Here is a 14840-nt window from a genome sequence, read left to right on the forward strand (position 1 = left end):
AAGACAAGTGATACCACTTTCTAAATCTGCTATTACGTATGAGAAATTGCGCTCAAGTTGTATTTTCCTCTTTTCATCAGCTTAGTAACTCTACAAAATAGGTATTTTTAATTCTACTTTCATTGACGAAGCTCAGAGGTACAGAAGACCATAAGCTCATCAGGTAAGTTAGTAAAGGACAAAATAATGTAAAACCTAGATTAATATTTGTCCTAAATCACTATTTATCCTTGAATTCAGTGGTCTCTTTCATTTTCAGAACTTAAAGGTATACATGTAAGTGCAAACTGAATGGACACACACATGTCTTTTTTTCCTCTCAAAGAACGTACTAGAAATTCAGATATTATATACCTCTTTAAAAGAATAAAACATTATAAAAATAGCCAATGATAATCTCCAACTTGCAGAAGTCAAACATTCAGCAATCTGCATATCTAAAAATCTGGGAAAAAACGGGGTTATCTTTCAATGTTGAGCATAAAATACTTCCTTCATTTTGTTCCCTGCAGGGCTTTTAAACATACATTTCTTTTGTAATTTAATTTTATCCTACAGCAAATATCATATAATTACATTTCTCAATTTATGTAACATAAAGGGATACAAATTATAGATGAAAGCGTTACTCTCTTTTGAACTGTTGAGATTACTTATTAATAATCCTCTGAGTGCATTTTTTTCCCTGTAGTTCTACACCCTGAGTCTGCAAGAACCCTAGAGGATTCCCAACCCTACTTGCCCAAACAAAACAAACCCACGCACAATTGCCGAGATCTTAAGGTCTAGTTGGACATAGACCAAACTAGCACCCTCCCAAAGTAATAGATTTTGGATGGGTACACAAGGTTAAATCTCCATTGATATCTATCTGGATCCTTGGGTTTAATCTCTGGACGCTCCCGTTGCCTAGTTACGAGAGCCATCTTCACGGAACTCCGCCTTCTTCTTCTAGAGCCCGCCTATTTTCCCTTTCCCCCTCTCGGAGTGGGTGGAGGGCCAGGCCTCTCTAGCCACTCAGAGGTCACCAATGCAGGTCTTCAACCAATGATTGGAGAAGTACAATGTGGGCGTTGCTTGGGGGAGGGTCTTCCGCGCCAAGGAGAACGTCAGCACGTCGATGCGAAGGTTTTCTCTGGCAGAGACGAGCTAACCAGGCTCGGGTTTAATCAGCGCCTTTGGCAGCGCTGTCCCCGGGAGAGGAGGGTAGCTGTTCCTCTCTCAAGGGCGGACTCCTCGGGGCGTGGTGATTGGACCGATCTCCTTGCCTCCTCCCAGCTTGTCCGCCGGGCCTACCCGCCTTCTAGTCGTCTGGGAGAGGCTGGGGCTCCTGGGATCGGCCTGGGGAAGCTGGGCGCGCCGGTCCCTGCTAGGGCTCGGATGGGAGGCGGCGGGTGGAGCGACCTGGGATGTTCAGTCTGATGGCCAATTGCTGCAGCTGGTTCAAACGCTGGCGGGAGCCTGTCAGGTAGGCTGGAGCCGCCTGTCCGGCGCTGTCCTAAGAGGGAGCCAGAGCTGCTTCCCGTGGGTCGGGCAGGGCCCCTCCTCTTTTCCCTGCTCCGGGAAGACTCCCTACTAGGCCTCACCGGATTCTGTCCTTCCCGGCTTGACTGTCCTGGGATGGAGGGATGGGAGTTTCTGTCTGCCCTTAAATTCTGATCAACAGTTGTTGCCGACCTTGTATTTGAATGAGTTTAAGTTTCTTAAAAAGTTGTTTCTGTGTGATAAGAAACTGTAGTGAGTGTATTTTTCTTCTAAAAGTTTCGTAGTGATTTTTTTTAAAGACCGAAGCATGGATTGTACTCTTCTTAATATTCATATATCCTATTCCCCTCTTCCCTCACTCCCCCCTCTCCTGTTATATACACGCACAAACACTATTTCGCTTGAGGATTTAGGCTTGAAATTAAGCTCGACGACTTAATAATTATATGACTCAATCGTTCTGGTCCTCACTTTCTGCATATGTATGTGAAGTGATAATATCTGCGTCTCAGAAGGTTTGAGTTCAATGAGAATAAGTGGTGGGTAGTGTTTTTCTAACTATAGTTCAGCTTCAGTTTTCAGATGGACTCCAGTAAAACCTTTTAATTGAAAAGGTCCACCACTAATTAACATCTAATTTTGCAGTGCTAAGGTGTTAAAGTGCCTGTTACTTTGTTCAATATTCTTTTAGTGCATTCTTTGTTTGTTTGTTTGTTTTTATGGTACCGGGTATCAAACTCAGGACCTTGCGCTTGCCAGATAGGTACAGCACTGCTGAGCTACATCCCCAGTCCAATGTACAGTATTCTTTTAAGAAAATAACGCACACCACGCACTTTGTAAAGAAAGAGTCAATGGAAATGTTGCTTTTAAAATGGAGAGGACTAAACTAGAAAGAGTTTGTTATTCTTTGTAAATAATGTTGACTTTCTAGAAATCTTTTTAGTTAGGCTAAAGGTAAAATATACTAAAGTATTTTTTAATCGTTAACATTTCAAATATAATACTATAAAGATGAACTATTCTTTAAAGAATGAATCTGAAAATCTGTATTTACACATTATAAAGAAAATACATGTCAATGTTTAGAAAATAAACTACCGGGGTTGGGGATTTAGCTCAGTGGTTCTGGCGACTGTCTACCAAGCGTAAGGACTTGAGTTCTATCCCCAGTACCAAAGAAGAAAATAAACTACCAAAATGGGATCTTTAAAATTCTTTCCCCTGTATTAACTCTTAACTGGATTTCCATATTTTAATTATAAATAATATTATTGACACTTAATCAAAGATGTTTTCGGATGTATAGATTTTGATTTGCCTATTTTAATTGTATTCTGGTGGGATTATGGGGCTCAAAATTATTCTTAATATATGCCCGTTCATGTTTCTCTGTTTGCTTTTTAAAAATACATTTGATGTTTATGAGAGCAGTAGAGCATATATCCTTTTTAACTAAAAACACTCAGAACTTATAATTCAAAGGAGTTTTCAACTTAATTCATCATAGTTTTTACTTCTCATAGCAACTATAGTTTTAGTCACTGAGATTTGTTTAGAATTCAAAAGAAAGGAGAATGTATTGATTTCCAAGGAGACAAGCTAATTGAATTTTATTAGCAAGTAGAATTAAAATTGAATCCTACAACTCCAAATTGATATTCTTTTTTAATAAGCTGCATCTTGTTGCTACACTATTCATTAGACTCCTAAACATATGAATGCAACTAGTTCAAATTGAAATATTGTAAAGTGTGTAGTAAATCTTGATTCATTATGCAAAAGATATGTCTTTTTTTTCTTCTTCTTTCTTCCAATACTGGATTGAATGCACTCTAGGCAAGTGCTCTGACATAGAACTGCATCCCTTGCCCCACTTTAAAAGTTGATTATAAACCAGGCATGGTGGCGCACACCTTAATCCCAACACTCAGAAGGCTGAGGCAGGAGGATCGCTGTGAGTTCAAGACCAGCCTGGGCTACATAGTGAGTTCCAGGTCAGTCTCAACTTCATAGGGAGACCCTATCTCAAAAAAAAAAAAAAATGCATAAATTGGGTAAAATAAAATGTAACATGAAAATTAATTTTTTTCTTTTTTACTTCTGAAAAAGTGGTCACTAGAACATTTATAGTTAGTTATATGTAACTTGCATCATATCACTTATCTGCTGCTCTTAATATAAAGGACAAAGGTAAACGTCTCTCAGTGTTAGATAGTATTAACTGTAAAAGGATTTGAAAATAAGTTTGATTTCTCATATCTTTGAAATATCCTTGTTATAACAGTAAATATTTGCTAAGTATTACACCTAATTCACTCACCCATTTCCACTAATCTCCTTCAGTAAATAATACAGCAAGTCGTTCCATTTATTTTGCTGGAATAAATGAGAAGTGAATAAGTTGATTTAAAAAAAATACAGTGTTCTGCACTTTTTAAAGAAAAATTATGTATTATGTTTTGTTTTCTGTTGACTGTTTAAAATTTTAGGCTATGCTATTGCATATTGGTATTCTTTGTTTATATTTTCCGAAGATGTGCTTGCAAATATGAGAATATAATGATTATTAATATACAGAATATGTTCTAAGATTACTTTGCTGACTCCTCTGTTTCATAACCTTGGTATTTACTGAAGGTATCCTCACTTACATGCTCTCTCATTGAGTGTATTATTCTAGAGACTGGGCCAAGGGATTAGATTTGTGTGATACAGACAAGGCCAGAGTCAAAGATCAAGTGTTAGGCCCAGCCTAGGTCAAGGTGAATTTCCTGTGATGCTGGGCAATTAGGAATCCAGCTAAGATTCAAACCATGCTTGCAGTTGCTAACAAGTCAGAACCTGAACCTAGGCTTTTAAGCTTTGTAAATTAGTCTTGAGTAAACTATAATACTGGACCAAACAGATAAATGTGTTGCTCCAGTAGAAGCACTGCAGTGCAATCTTGTTTGTTGTTTAAAAAAATTTTTTTAAGACTACACAGTGGATGACCAAAACTAAAAAAAAAAAACAAAAAACAAACAAACAAACAAAAAAAACAACTTTGCTACAATATCATTACCAAACTTTATTTGGTAATAAAATTTAAGACTTTATTATTCTAAGTTCATTAGTTTTTTATTTTGTTTTGTTTTTTTGAGACAAGAATCTAATGTATAGTTCAGCCTGGCCTTGAACTCACTATGTAGTCTAGATTGGTCTTGAACTCACAGTGATCCTCCTGCCTCAGTCTCCTGAATGATGTGATTACAGGTGTATACCACCATACATGGCTCTAAGTTCATTAGTTTTTGACTAATGTTCTTTTTTTTTTTTTCCCTGTCCAGGGTGTGGACTAGGATTCCACACTACATTTTCCGTCTCTTTACTCTTCTCCAGTTTGTAACAATTTCTCAGTTTTTACTTACATTTCATAATCTTGAGTCTTTGAATAGTATTGATCAGATTTTTTTAATACCCCTCAGTTTGATATCTTTTATTTTGTTATGATTTGATTAAGTTGTTGCACGATGGGAAGGCTGCAGAGAGGCTGTGTGTTCTTCACAGTATATTAGGTGCAGGAGTATAGATGCTGATGCCCATGTACCTTTTTATGTATGAGTCATTCTAATCTTCACACTTGCTTAAAGTGGTACCTGCCAGGTTTCTCAGCGCAGTATTTGAGTCAAATATCTTGGCTTCTGAATCCTAGGAATTTTAATGCCTTTCCCCTTCATCAAGTGTTGATAATTTGTCTTGCAGCATTTTGAGAGAGCAAATTAATGTAAATAGTTGATACTTGGCATATAAGTAGCCATTTAGTAAACAAAACTTCTGATCTGGGAAACAAGTATGGGATAAGTAATGTACTCTCTGCAGTTCATGTTTTATATTTATTAGTAATAAAGTTTCTCCATCTTTCTTTCCTATTTTGGTGAAGGGTCATTTTTCTTTGCAAGATTTTTTTTTTTTTTTTTTTTTTTTGGTGGTACTGGGGATTGAATCCAGGGACTTTGAACTGAGCTATATCCTCAGACTTTTTTTTAAGACAGTTTCTCATTAAGTCACTAAGTTGCCCGTGTTAGATCCTAATTTGTAATTCTGCTTCAGCCACCCAGAGTGCTGAGATTACAGTCATACACCTATGCTTGTGCTCTGTGTTTCTTTTTTCTTTTCTTTCTTTTTTTTTGTTTTTTTTTTTGTTTTTGTTTTTGTTTTTTGAGACAGGGTCTCACTATGTAGTTGAGACTGACTTGGAGCTCACTGTGTAGCCCAGGCTGGTCTCGAACTCACAGTGATCCTCCTGCCTCAGCCTCTGGAGTGCTGGGATTACAGGCATGTGCCACCACGCCCAGCTCCAATGTTTCATTTCTTTGCTTCAACTATTATCATTCATTTAACCCTAAAGTATAAATATCAATGTACAACTGAAACTGGAGAGTTTTTGGTATATAAAAATAAACTTTTATCTGAAAATGTGCTGTTCAGTTTTACTACCAATACTCTTTAGTCTTCAGAGCTTGTCTTGTATTCTTCCTTTAGTTTCTCATTGTTGCTATAACACATTACTATAATCTGAGTGACTTAAAACAGTACTAGTTTATTATCTTACAGTTCTGAGGTCAAAAAACTAAAACGAGTCTGTAGGATTGTATATTTTCTGGAAGTTCTAAGGGGATGATCTATTTTTCTTTGCCTTTTCTAGCTTCTAGAGGCTAACTGCGTTCATATCTGTGGGTCCTGTATTGGTCAGCTTTCCACTGCTGGGACAAGTACACAATAGGCACAACCTAAAGGAGGAGAAGATTATTTTGGCTTGTAATTTCAGAGGTCTCAGCCCGTGTTCTTTTGCTCCAAGGCATGAACATCATGGTAGTAGGGGATCACTACCCATCTCCTGACATCTGGGAAACAGAACAGGTGAAGAGCTGGAGAGGAAAGGGCCAGGGACCAGATATAGTCCCTTGGGTCTTGCCTTCCTGGCATATTTCCTCCAACTGTGCTCTTTTTTTAAATAGCACATTCAGCTATGAACTCATCAATGAGTGGAAGCAGAAATGGGTATTTTGCTTTCCTGGTAATCAAATCAGAAACATTTAAAAAACACACACATTTCTTTGTGTGTGTGTGTGTGTGTGTGTATGTGTGTGTATGTGTGTGTATGTGTGTGTTTTCCCTCTCCACGAGTCCCTTACTCCAGTGAAATTGACAATAAAGATTAACCAACACAGCCCCTTTTGTCTTTTTTAAATTTAATGGCATAACACCTTTCCTCTCTGATCTCCTACCTCTTTGTAAGAAACCTTGTGATTATATTAGACCCACTTAGATGATCTGAAATAAGTTCCTGATTCCCTCTAGTATGTAAGGAAATTTATGCACATGTTCTAGAGATTAGAGTATGGACATCTTTGGGAGGCCATTATTTCATTTACCATACTAAACGACTCACTGTTCCTGGAGCTGCTACAACCTTTCTTCTTCAACTCACAGTAGAATTCCCAGTTGGTGGTGGATTCAAGTTTCTCCTCTGTCATGCATTCTATAACTGCTTGTAGTAGAAGACTTCTGCTCTTATTTGTGAAATTGTTTATAACTCCAGATGCTGCCTGGTTTATAAATCATACAGATTCTTCTCACTCTTCCTTATATGACCTTTTAGCATCATTTGATGCTTAAGACCACTTTCTTCAAATTCTCTAATTTTTTTCTTGAATTTGTTTTCTTTGCTGCCTGCTTCCTTTTCTGTCCCTCTTTGTCATTTTGCCATTCTTCATATGTCTCCTAAGTTTTCACCTGTGTTCTGTGTTCAGCTCTCTTTTCAGTTCTCTTCTTCTGTGTGACCAATCTCATATTAGCATTTTACCTGTCAGAACATGTCCTCAATAAAAAGATGGATCTACCACATCAAGATTTATGTACCTATTTGCCACAGAATACTCCATTTCAACATGTCCAGAATTGAGCTTCTTATTTCCTCTTTCATTTCCATGTTGCATGTTTCTATTAGTTTTCCTATATGTTGTATTAGTCAATTTATTCTACTTTTCTGTTATTTAAGTGAGAAGTTGAGAGTACTTCCGGACATTTCTATTTTTTTTTCTCCCACCTTGTCAAGTTCTTTTTACTGTTTCATGCAGTAGTTATCTCTTGTCTGTGAGGGGTACCTCTAAAAGTTCCATTGAATGCCTGAAACTGGACTCTATACTTTTTTTTCTATACACACTACCAATGATAAGGTTTAATTTATAAATAAGGCACAATTAGATGTTAACAATTATAACTAATAAAACAATTAACCAGTTATAACAATATACTGCAATGAAATGGCTAGCATCAAGTTCACATCTCAGGCAGGTCAGAATGGGGTGGCATAAAATATTAGATTTGTCAGAGTGGGACAGAGTGCCCACCTTCCCCCGCAGCACCCCTTGTACCAGGGATCAAACTCAGGAACTTATGCTTGCCAGGCAGACACAGTGCCACTGAGATACATCCCTGGACAAAAACTTTTGAATTCATTCTCGAACTTCCTGTTTAATATTTTTGGGGTTTGGTTGGCTGTATGCTATGGTTCGGTTGAGTGTCTCTGAAGGGTCCATGTGTTAAACAGTGCCAGAGTGGTACTTCTGGGAGGTGGTGAAGTTTTAGGAGGTGAAGCCTAGAGGGAGGACCTGTCAGGGATGTGCCGTAAAAGAGGATTGTGTAAGCCCAGCACCTTCTTTTTTCTCTTGCTTCCTGGCTTATGAGGAGATGTGATACAAAAATGGTGTGCATTTAAATTTTTAAAAATGTATTACAGTAAAAGACATCATTGTTAATACACTTTAATAATCCCCTTTGCTTTTAAATACAATTATTCCATCATTCTTGCCATTACTGAAGCACTTCTGGAAATCCTTTTTCTTGAGTGTCTACGGGCCTGGTTGTTTTGTTGCTATGAATGGATTAAAAATGTTTACTTTCCACTGTCATTTTGATTTTGAGGAAGACCTGGAAGTCATATGGGACCAGATCCAGTGAATAAGGTGTTGAGGACACACCACACTATTTCTGTGAGCCTGGCTTTCCGTGGGATGGCCCTAGGCTGCAGCATTCACTGTATTTTTGGCCACACCATGTAAAGGCACTCATGAGAGAGGACTTCCTAAACTGCTTTAGAAAGTAGTAAAAAGGACGGGATAAGTCTGTTGGAAGCAAGAGTGGAGTACTGTAAGCAGAATTAATGGCAATATGTCTTTTACTCTAGTAAATTTTAAAAATTTAACTTTTTCTTTCCCTCCTGTAAGTGCTTTTGTTCCACCATATGCTTCCACTGTAATACATTGCTTCATCTAGGCCAAAAGTGGGCCAATCAGTCATGCCCGGGAATCTTCAGGGAGCCAAAATAATCCTTTTCATAATTTACCTCTGGTATTTTGTTGTAGTAGTGGAAAGTTAACATGCTGCAGGTAACTGAAACCACAAGAAGAAGAATTACTGTATCTCTTAAACTTCTACTATATCCATCTTCCTATATTTATTTTCTAATTTGGTTCTGTACTTTCTGTTACAGATTTCTTTTGCAGATGGACTTTCCAGTGTTTCTTTCCAATTAATTTTCTACACTGCTTTCAGTGGTTGCTTTTATTTCGATATGCAACTAATTTTTTTTTTTCTTGAGAGAGGATCTCATTGAGCTCCTTGAACTTGTGATCCTGCTTCAGTCTCCCAAACAGCTAGAAATACAGGCATTCACCATTTTACCTCACAGCAACTAATTTTAAATCTTCAATGTTTCCTAATTGCCTTTGGGATAATATCTGTCAATCTCAAGCCACCTTTCTTCTGTGATCAGCTAGATTTGGAGTACTTAAATTCCCTAATCCTCCCATTCCAATTTGGAATGCCCTTCTCTTTTAGTTTCTCCAACTCAGGATTGAAATGTCAGCTGGAAATTTTCTCCTTCAGAAATATTGCATTGCTGTGGTTTGGTGCTGTCCCATACATGACTGGTGAATCCCAAATAAACTCTAAAATTTTAATTGCCCTAGATTTATCTTCTAATAATATATATTGCCAATCTTTCTGGGATGAGGTAGAATCTCATTGTTGTTTTCATCTGCATCTCTTGAATGACCAGTGATGTTGAACACTTTTTCATATGTTTATTTGCTGCTTTTACTTTGTCTGAGAAATGTCCGTTCATTTCAGATGTCCATTTTAGACTGGCTCTTTATATTTTGGGAATGTTTTTTTTCCTCGGTACCGGGGATCAAAAGGAAGTCTGATTTTTTTTTTAAGTTCTTATGTATTCTAGATAGTAGTCCTTTTTCTGAGCAACAGCTGAAAAAAATTTTTTCCCCACATTGTAGCTCTGTTGATGGTTTGTTGTGTAGTGAAGAAACTTTTTAAATATTATGAGATCCCAATTGTTGACTCTTTGTGCTAGTTCCTGTGCAACAGAGGTTTAGTTCATAAAGCCTTTTCCTATGCCAATGTCTATGAGAGTTCTACCTAACTTATCTTCCAGCAAGTTTAGTGTTTCTGTTTTAATATTTATATCTTTAATTCACCTGGATTTTTGACAGATAGGGGTCTAGTTTTAATTTTTGGCAGGTTGTAATCCAGTTTTTCCAACACCATTTATTAAAGAGGCTATCTTTCCTCCAGTGAGGATGGTTGGCTCCTTTGTCAAACATGAGGTGCTGAGTATGTTTGGAGTTGTTTCTTCATCTTTGAATCTATTCCACTGGTCCTCAGGTCTGTTTCTTTGCCAGTAACATGCTGTTTTTAGTATAGTGGCTTTGTAGTATAGTTTCAAGTTCGGGATTGTGATGTCCCTGTCATGTCCCTGTTGCCTAGAATTGCTTTTGCTATTCTAAGTCTCTTCTGGTTCTAAATGAATTTTTGGATTGTTTTCTCTAGTTCTGTGAAATCTACTGTTGGCATTTGAGTTGGGATTGCATTTGATCTTTATAGCAGTTTTGGAAGCATGGCCATTTTCATTATATTGGTTCTTTCTGTTTTTGTTTGTTTTTTGTTTTGTTTTGTTTGAGACAGGGTCTCATTATGTAGTTGAGACTGACTTGGAACTCACTATGTAGCCCAGGATGGTCTCAAACTCACAGTGATCCTCCTGCCTCAGCCTCCCAAGTGCTGGGATTGCAGGTGTGCACCATGTCCAGCTACTGTATTGGTTCTTTCTACCCAGAAGCAGGGGATGTCTTTTCATTTTCTTATATCCTCTTCAATCCCTTTTTTCAGAGTGCTTTAGTTCTCAACATAGAGGTCTTTTGCTTCCTTTGTTAGATTGATTCTTGGTGTATTTCATTTTTTTGGATGTTATTGTGAAAGGAATTGTTTCCCTGATTTCTTTCTCAGTGAGTCTGTTATTTGTGTATAAAAAGGCTATTGATTTTTGAGGCTGCTATCATGAAATCAACCAATAAAAAATGCTGGCCTAGTTGTGAGGAGAAAGGAACGCTTCTCCATTGTGAGTGGGAGTGCAGACTTGTGCAACCAGTGGGGAAGTCTATATGGAGATATCTCAAAGAACTATTTTAGAGGTCCCATTTGACCCAGCTGGGTATCTTCCCAAAAGAATTAAAAGAATCATACCACAGTGATATATGTGCACCATTTATAGTGGCACAATTTATAATAATAGCTAAAACTTGGAAACAGCCCAGTTTCACATCAATTGGAGACTGGATAAAGAACATGCAGATTTTTAAAAGAAAATACAAATGGAGTACTGCTTAGCCATAAAGAATGAAAAACTAGAGACATTTATAGCTAAGTGGATGCACATTGAGGCCATACTCTTTAGTGAAATAAATAGGACATACATATAAATACCGAACAGTTTGGTGTGAAAAACTAAAAGTGTAAATAAGGATTAAAATGTATAATTGATAATGTGAAATAGGAAGAAAATGTCTAAAGGAGTAGGGGAAGTGGGATGGGTAGGGGAAAGGAAATAAAGGAAAAGAAAATATATAAGAAAAGGAAAAAATGGAAACAAAGTCTGTAAATAGCAAAGGGTAGAGGTGGTGAAGGGATGGCAGGGGAATGGGGAAAATATAAGAACAAAGATACATCAAGTTAAGATACAAGACCCCAATGATAAGTGTAAATGTATTGTATACATAAAATGAACCAATAAACAATATAAAATATATTGCCATTGCTCTTCAGAAAGACCATATTTTTATCCAATTCCTACAGTGATTTCCCACTGATAGTTACATTTTTAATTGAATTTTTGAAAGATTTTTAAGTGTTTCTAGTAATAACCACTTCTTTGTAGTATATCATGCATATATTGTCTGTTCATTTGTTATTATTTTTGGGGTGATTTTTAAGGTACAAACATTTACTTTTTTATTCTAAAATATCATTCTTTGAGTGCAATTTTAGAAATTTTGTCAACATTCCAAGATTATGTTCATCTATACTTTTTCAAAATTACTTTTATATGTTAATTTTTAACCTTTAAATCTTTATTGCAATTTGTGTATAGGATGCAGCCTTCATTCTGGGAACAGATCACAAGGTCTGTCAAGCGATACCTGTACCCTGTAGCATATCCTCACCCTTACAGTATGTATTATTATCTATACACATGATTTTATATCAAGTAGCATGTAGGTGACGAAATAACATATAAAATATAATAGTAGAATATGCAGGAATAAAAGGTCATTTACAAGATATTTAGTGAGAATCAAAAATCAGAAAAATCTAGAAGAAGGTGTAATTTACCCAAGTTGGAAGAAATCATCCTATGTTTTTTAAGAGCTTGATTTCAGGAACGGCCCACTTCAGAGGAAAAAATTAAACTAAATTAAATGAAATCATTCTGGCAGTAAGACTTATTATATAAAGTAATAAAATATTTTTATAATTATTTTTAAAAAATAAGTACCGATATTCTTGTCACCCACATTTTACAGATACTAACCTTTTGTATCACTATTTCAATTTTATGTACTAATTTATTTTAATTGAAGTTTTTGGATGATAGTAGAAGTTAAAACTCAGATTTTACCACTGAGCTATATTCCTAGCCCTTGAAATTTATTTTTGAAAAATAGGTAAAAAAATTCCTTGAAGCTTCCTAAACTCTTGTTTATCTCCCAACATCCCATTCAGCAGTAAGCACTATTTCAAACTATTTTCTTGTCCATATATGTTTTTCAGTATCATGATTCTGTCAAAGTTTTTTGTTTTCCCAATTTGTCAGGAAATTATTGTTTACTGTGACCGCATCTAAAGGACTGAAATGTCACACTAAGCACTGTAGATCAGTGCTTTTTGTACATCAATGTGGTGGCTAATAAAGCATTCATATATATATCATCACTACTATGATTTTTTTTAAAAAACTTGGGGAATAGCTCTTTTTTTTTTTTTTTGGTACCACGGAAAGAATTTGGGTCCTTGTGCTTGCAAGGCAGGTGCCAGAACCACTGAGCTAAATCTCCAGCCCTGGAATAGCTCCTTAATACCATAATTTTTTGGTCTAAATAAATACAACGAAATCTAGACCACTTACAGAAGTTGCTGAGGTCTTAGTTTCCTAATGAAGCTAAACATGCAGATTAGGAAGGATTATCTGAGGTCCTGTATGTGGTTGTAACAAGGAATGTGTTAAACTTCTTTTTATTCCTCTAGTGCTTCTTTATATGTACTAAGCATGTAGAATTTTAGGGTAGAGACATTTCTATTCTTCTCTCATACTGTGTATATATGAGGAGAATACACTGTTAGCATGGAGTTACATCCTCAGTCCTTTTTTCTTTCACACACATATTTAGGTACAGTTTTGGGGGTGCTGATATTGAACACAGGGATTCCTACATGCTAAGCCTAAGCCCTACCTCTGAGCTTTACACCCTGCCCCCTCCCTTATATTTTAGGTATGTGAAAACTGACACTGAGAATTTGAATTAATCAATGCTTAAAGCTAGGCTGTAACTTCAAGTTTGGTTGTCTCTTTACTTATTGATCAATTAATTTAGTGATTTTCATGAAATATTATGCTGGGTTGTTAAAATATCAAAAATTAGTATACTTGTACAGTAAAGTCATACCATAAACCTTTTGTTAAAAATGTTTATCCTATCATTTTTTAAATTCTCTGATACATTTATCTTAAATCAATATTTCTAGATCCCTGTTCATATATGTGTTTATGTTACTTTTAGAATTTATATATCTGTGTATTTTATAATTTAGAACTTGGTCCATGTAGTTTTAAATATTTTAGGTAATAGAGTCTTCATGTGTCAAACTTTGCTCATTACTATAATGTTCTCCAATATTATACTGCTTATATTTCTGATATATAAACTTGCATATCTATTATATCAAAAGGGGTCCTAAGAGAATACAGCCTCATGTACTCAAATTTGGTTTTGTTAGCCACTGTGTTGACATTAGCTCCTGAAGTACCTAATTCCTCACTCATTGAGGCAAATTGCTAAAATAATATAAAACAGACTTCTGAGCCTCTGAATTCCTAAGTTTAATATTTTTCCTAAGAGTTATTTCTGTTTTAAAAATCAGTGTGTTGATTATTACCTGAATCCGTGAGCATGTAGGCTTTTCGGAAAACTTCAGCTAATTTGATACAACATAAAATTTTGTTAATTCTCATATTGAGAGGTAGTGTTGGTGTGAAAATTTATATGTTAATATTACAATTCATCACAGCATTTCTCAATTCAAAATTATATATTTTACTTTCACTTAGTATTTATTCAGCAATTTAGAGATTGGACAATATTTATGTTTTTGAAAATGCCCACTGTGCCCAGCATATTTAATACTGGTGACAAAGAATGGGTTAAGACAAGTTCTGGTAGAAGGGTCTGTATGAAAAGTTACATGGGATGGTTGTGAAGGAGGTGGATAGTTCTGGACTTTGAACATATGTAGGAGAGACTGACAGAAGAACAAGCCGCTGAGTTTGGGCTGGCTGCCTTCCTGCCCTCCCTCCCTACTTCTCCCCCCCCACTCCTTGCCTCCTTCCCTCCCTTCTTTTTTTTGTTTTCCTGTCTTTTCTTGCTTTCTTTTCTTTTCTTTTTGGTGCTAAGGATTAAACCCAAGGCCTTTGCACTGAGCTACATCTCCAGTCCTTTTTAAAATTTTTTTTTTTTTTTTTTTTTTTTTTTTATTTTGAGACAGGATCTTGCTAAGTGACTCATCCAGGGCTCTTACTTGTGATCCTTTTGCCTCAGCCTCCTAAAAATCTTACAGGCTCACACCACCACTTCTATCTCGATCCTGTATTTTCAGGAAGAAAAATGCCATGGTTACATTTTTATAAACATAATGATAGGTTTTGTCATCAATCTGCAATTCATAGTGCAGTCAATGTATTCATT

At 36.2% G+C, this 14840-nt stretch overlaps 1 protein-coding gene across 1 annotated transcript in view; it reads left to right on the forward strand.

Moving 5' to 3' along the window:
- The first annotated feature begins 1093 nt into the window (after positions 1 to 1093).
- The window catches only part of Arl13b (ADP ribosylation factor like GTPase 13B), a 73373-nt gene continuing 59626 nt past the window's right edge, over positions 1094 to 14840 (forward strand). Inside the window, exon 1 of the mRNA XM_010602900.3 lies at positions 1094 to 1468. Within this exon, the coding sequence (XP_010601202.1) occupies positions 1410 to 1468 (59 nt within the window). The 5' untranslated portion in view covers positions 1094 to 1409. The remainder of the gene's footprint in view (positions 1469 to 14840) is intronic.

The sequence above is a fragment of the Fukomys damarensis genome, unplaced genomic scaffold, assembly GCF_012274545.1.
Source record: "Fukomys damarensis isolate Sample0158 unplaced genomic scaffold, DMR_v1.0_HiC HiC_scaffold_24, whole genome shotgun sequence".
NCBI classification, from domain to species: domain Eukaryota; kingdom Metazoa; phylum Chordata; class Mammalia; order Rodentia; family Bathyergidae; genus Fukomys; species Fukomys damarensis.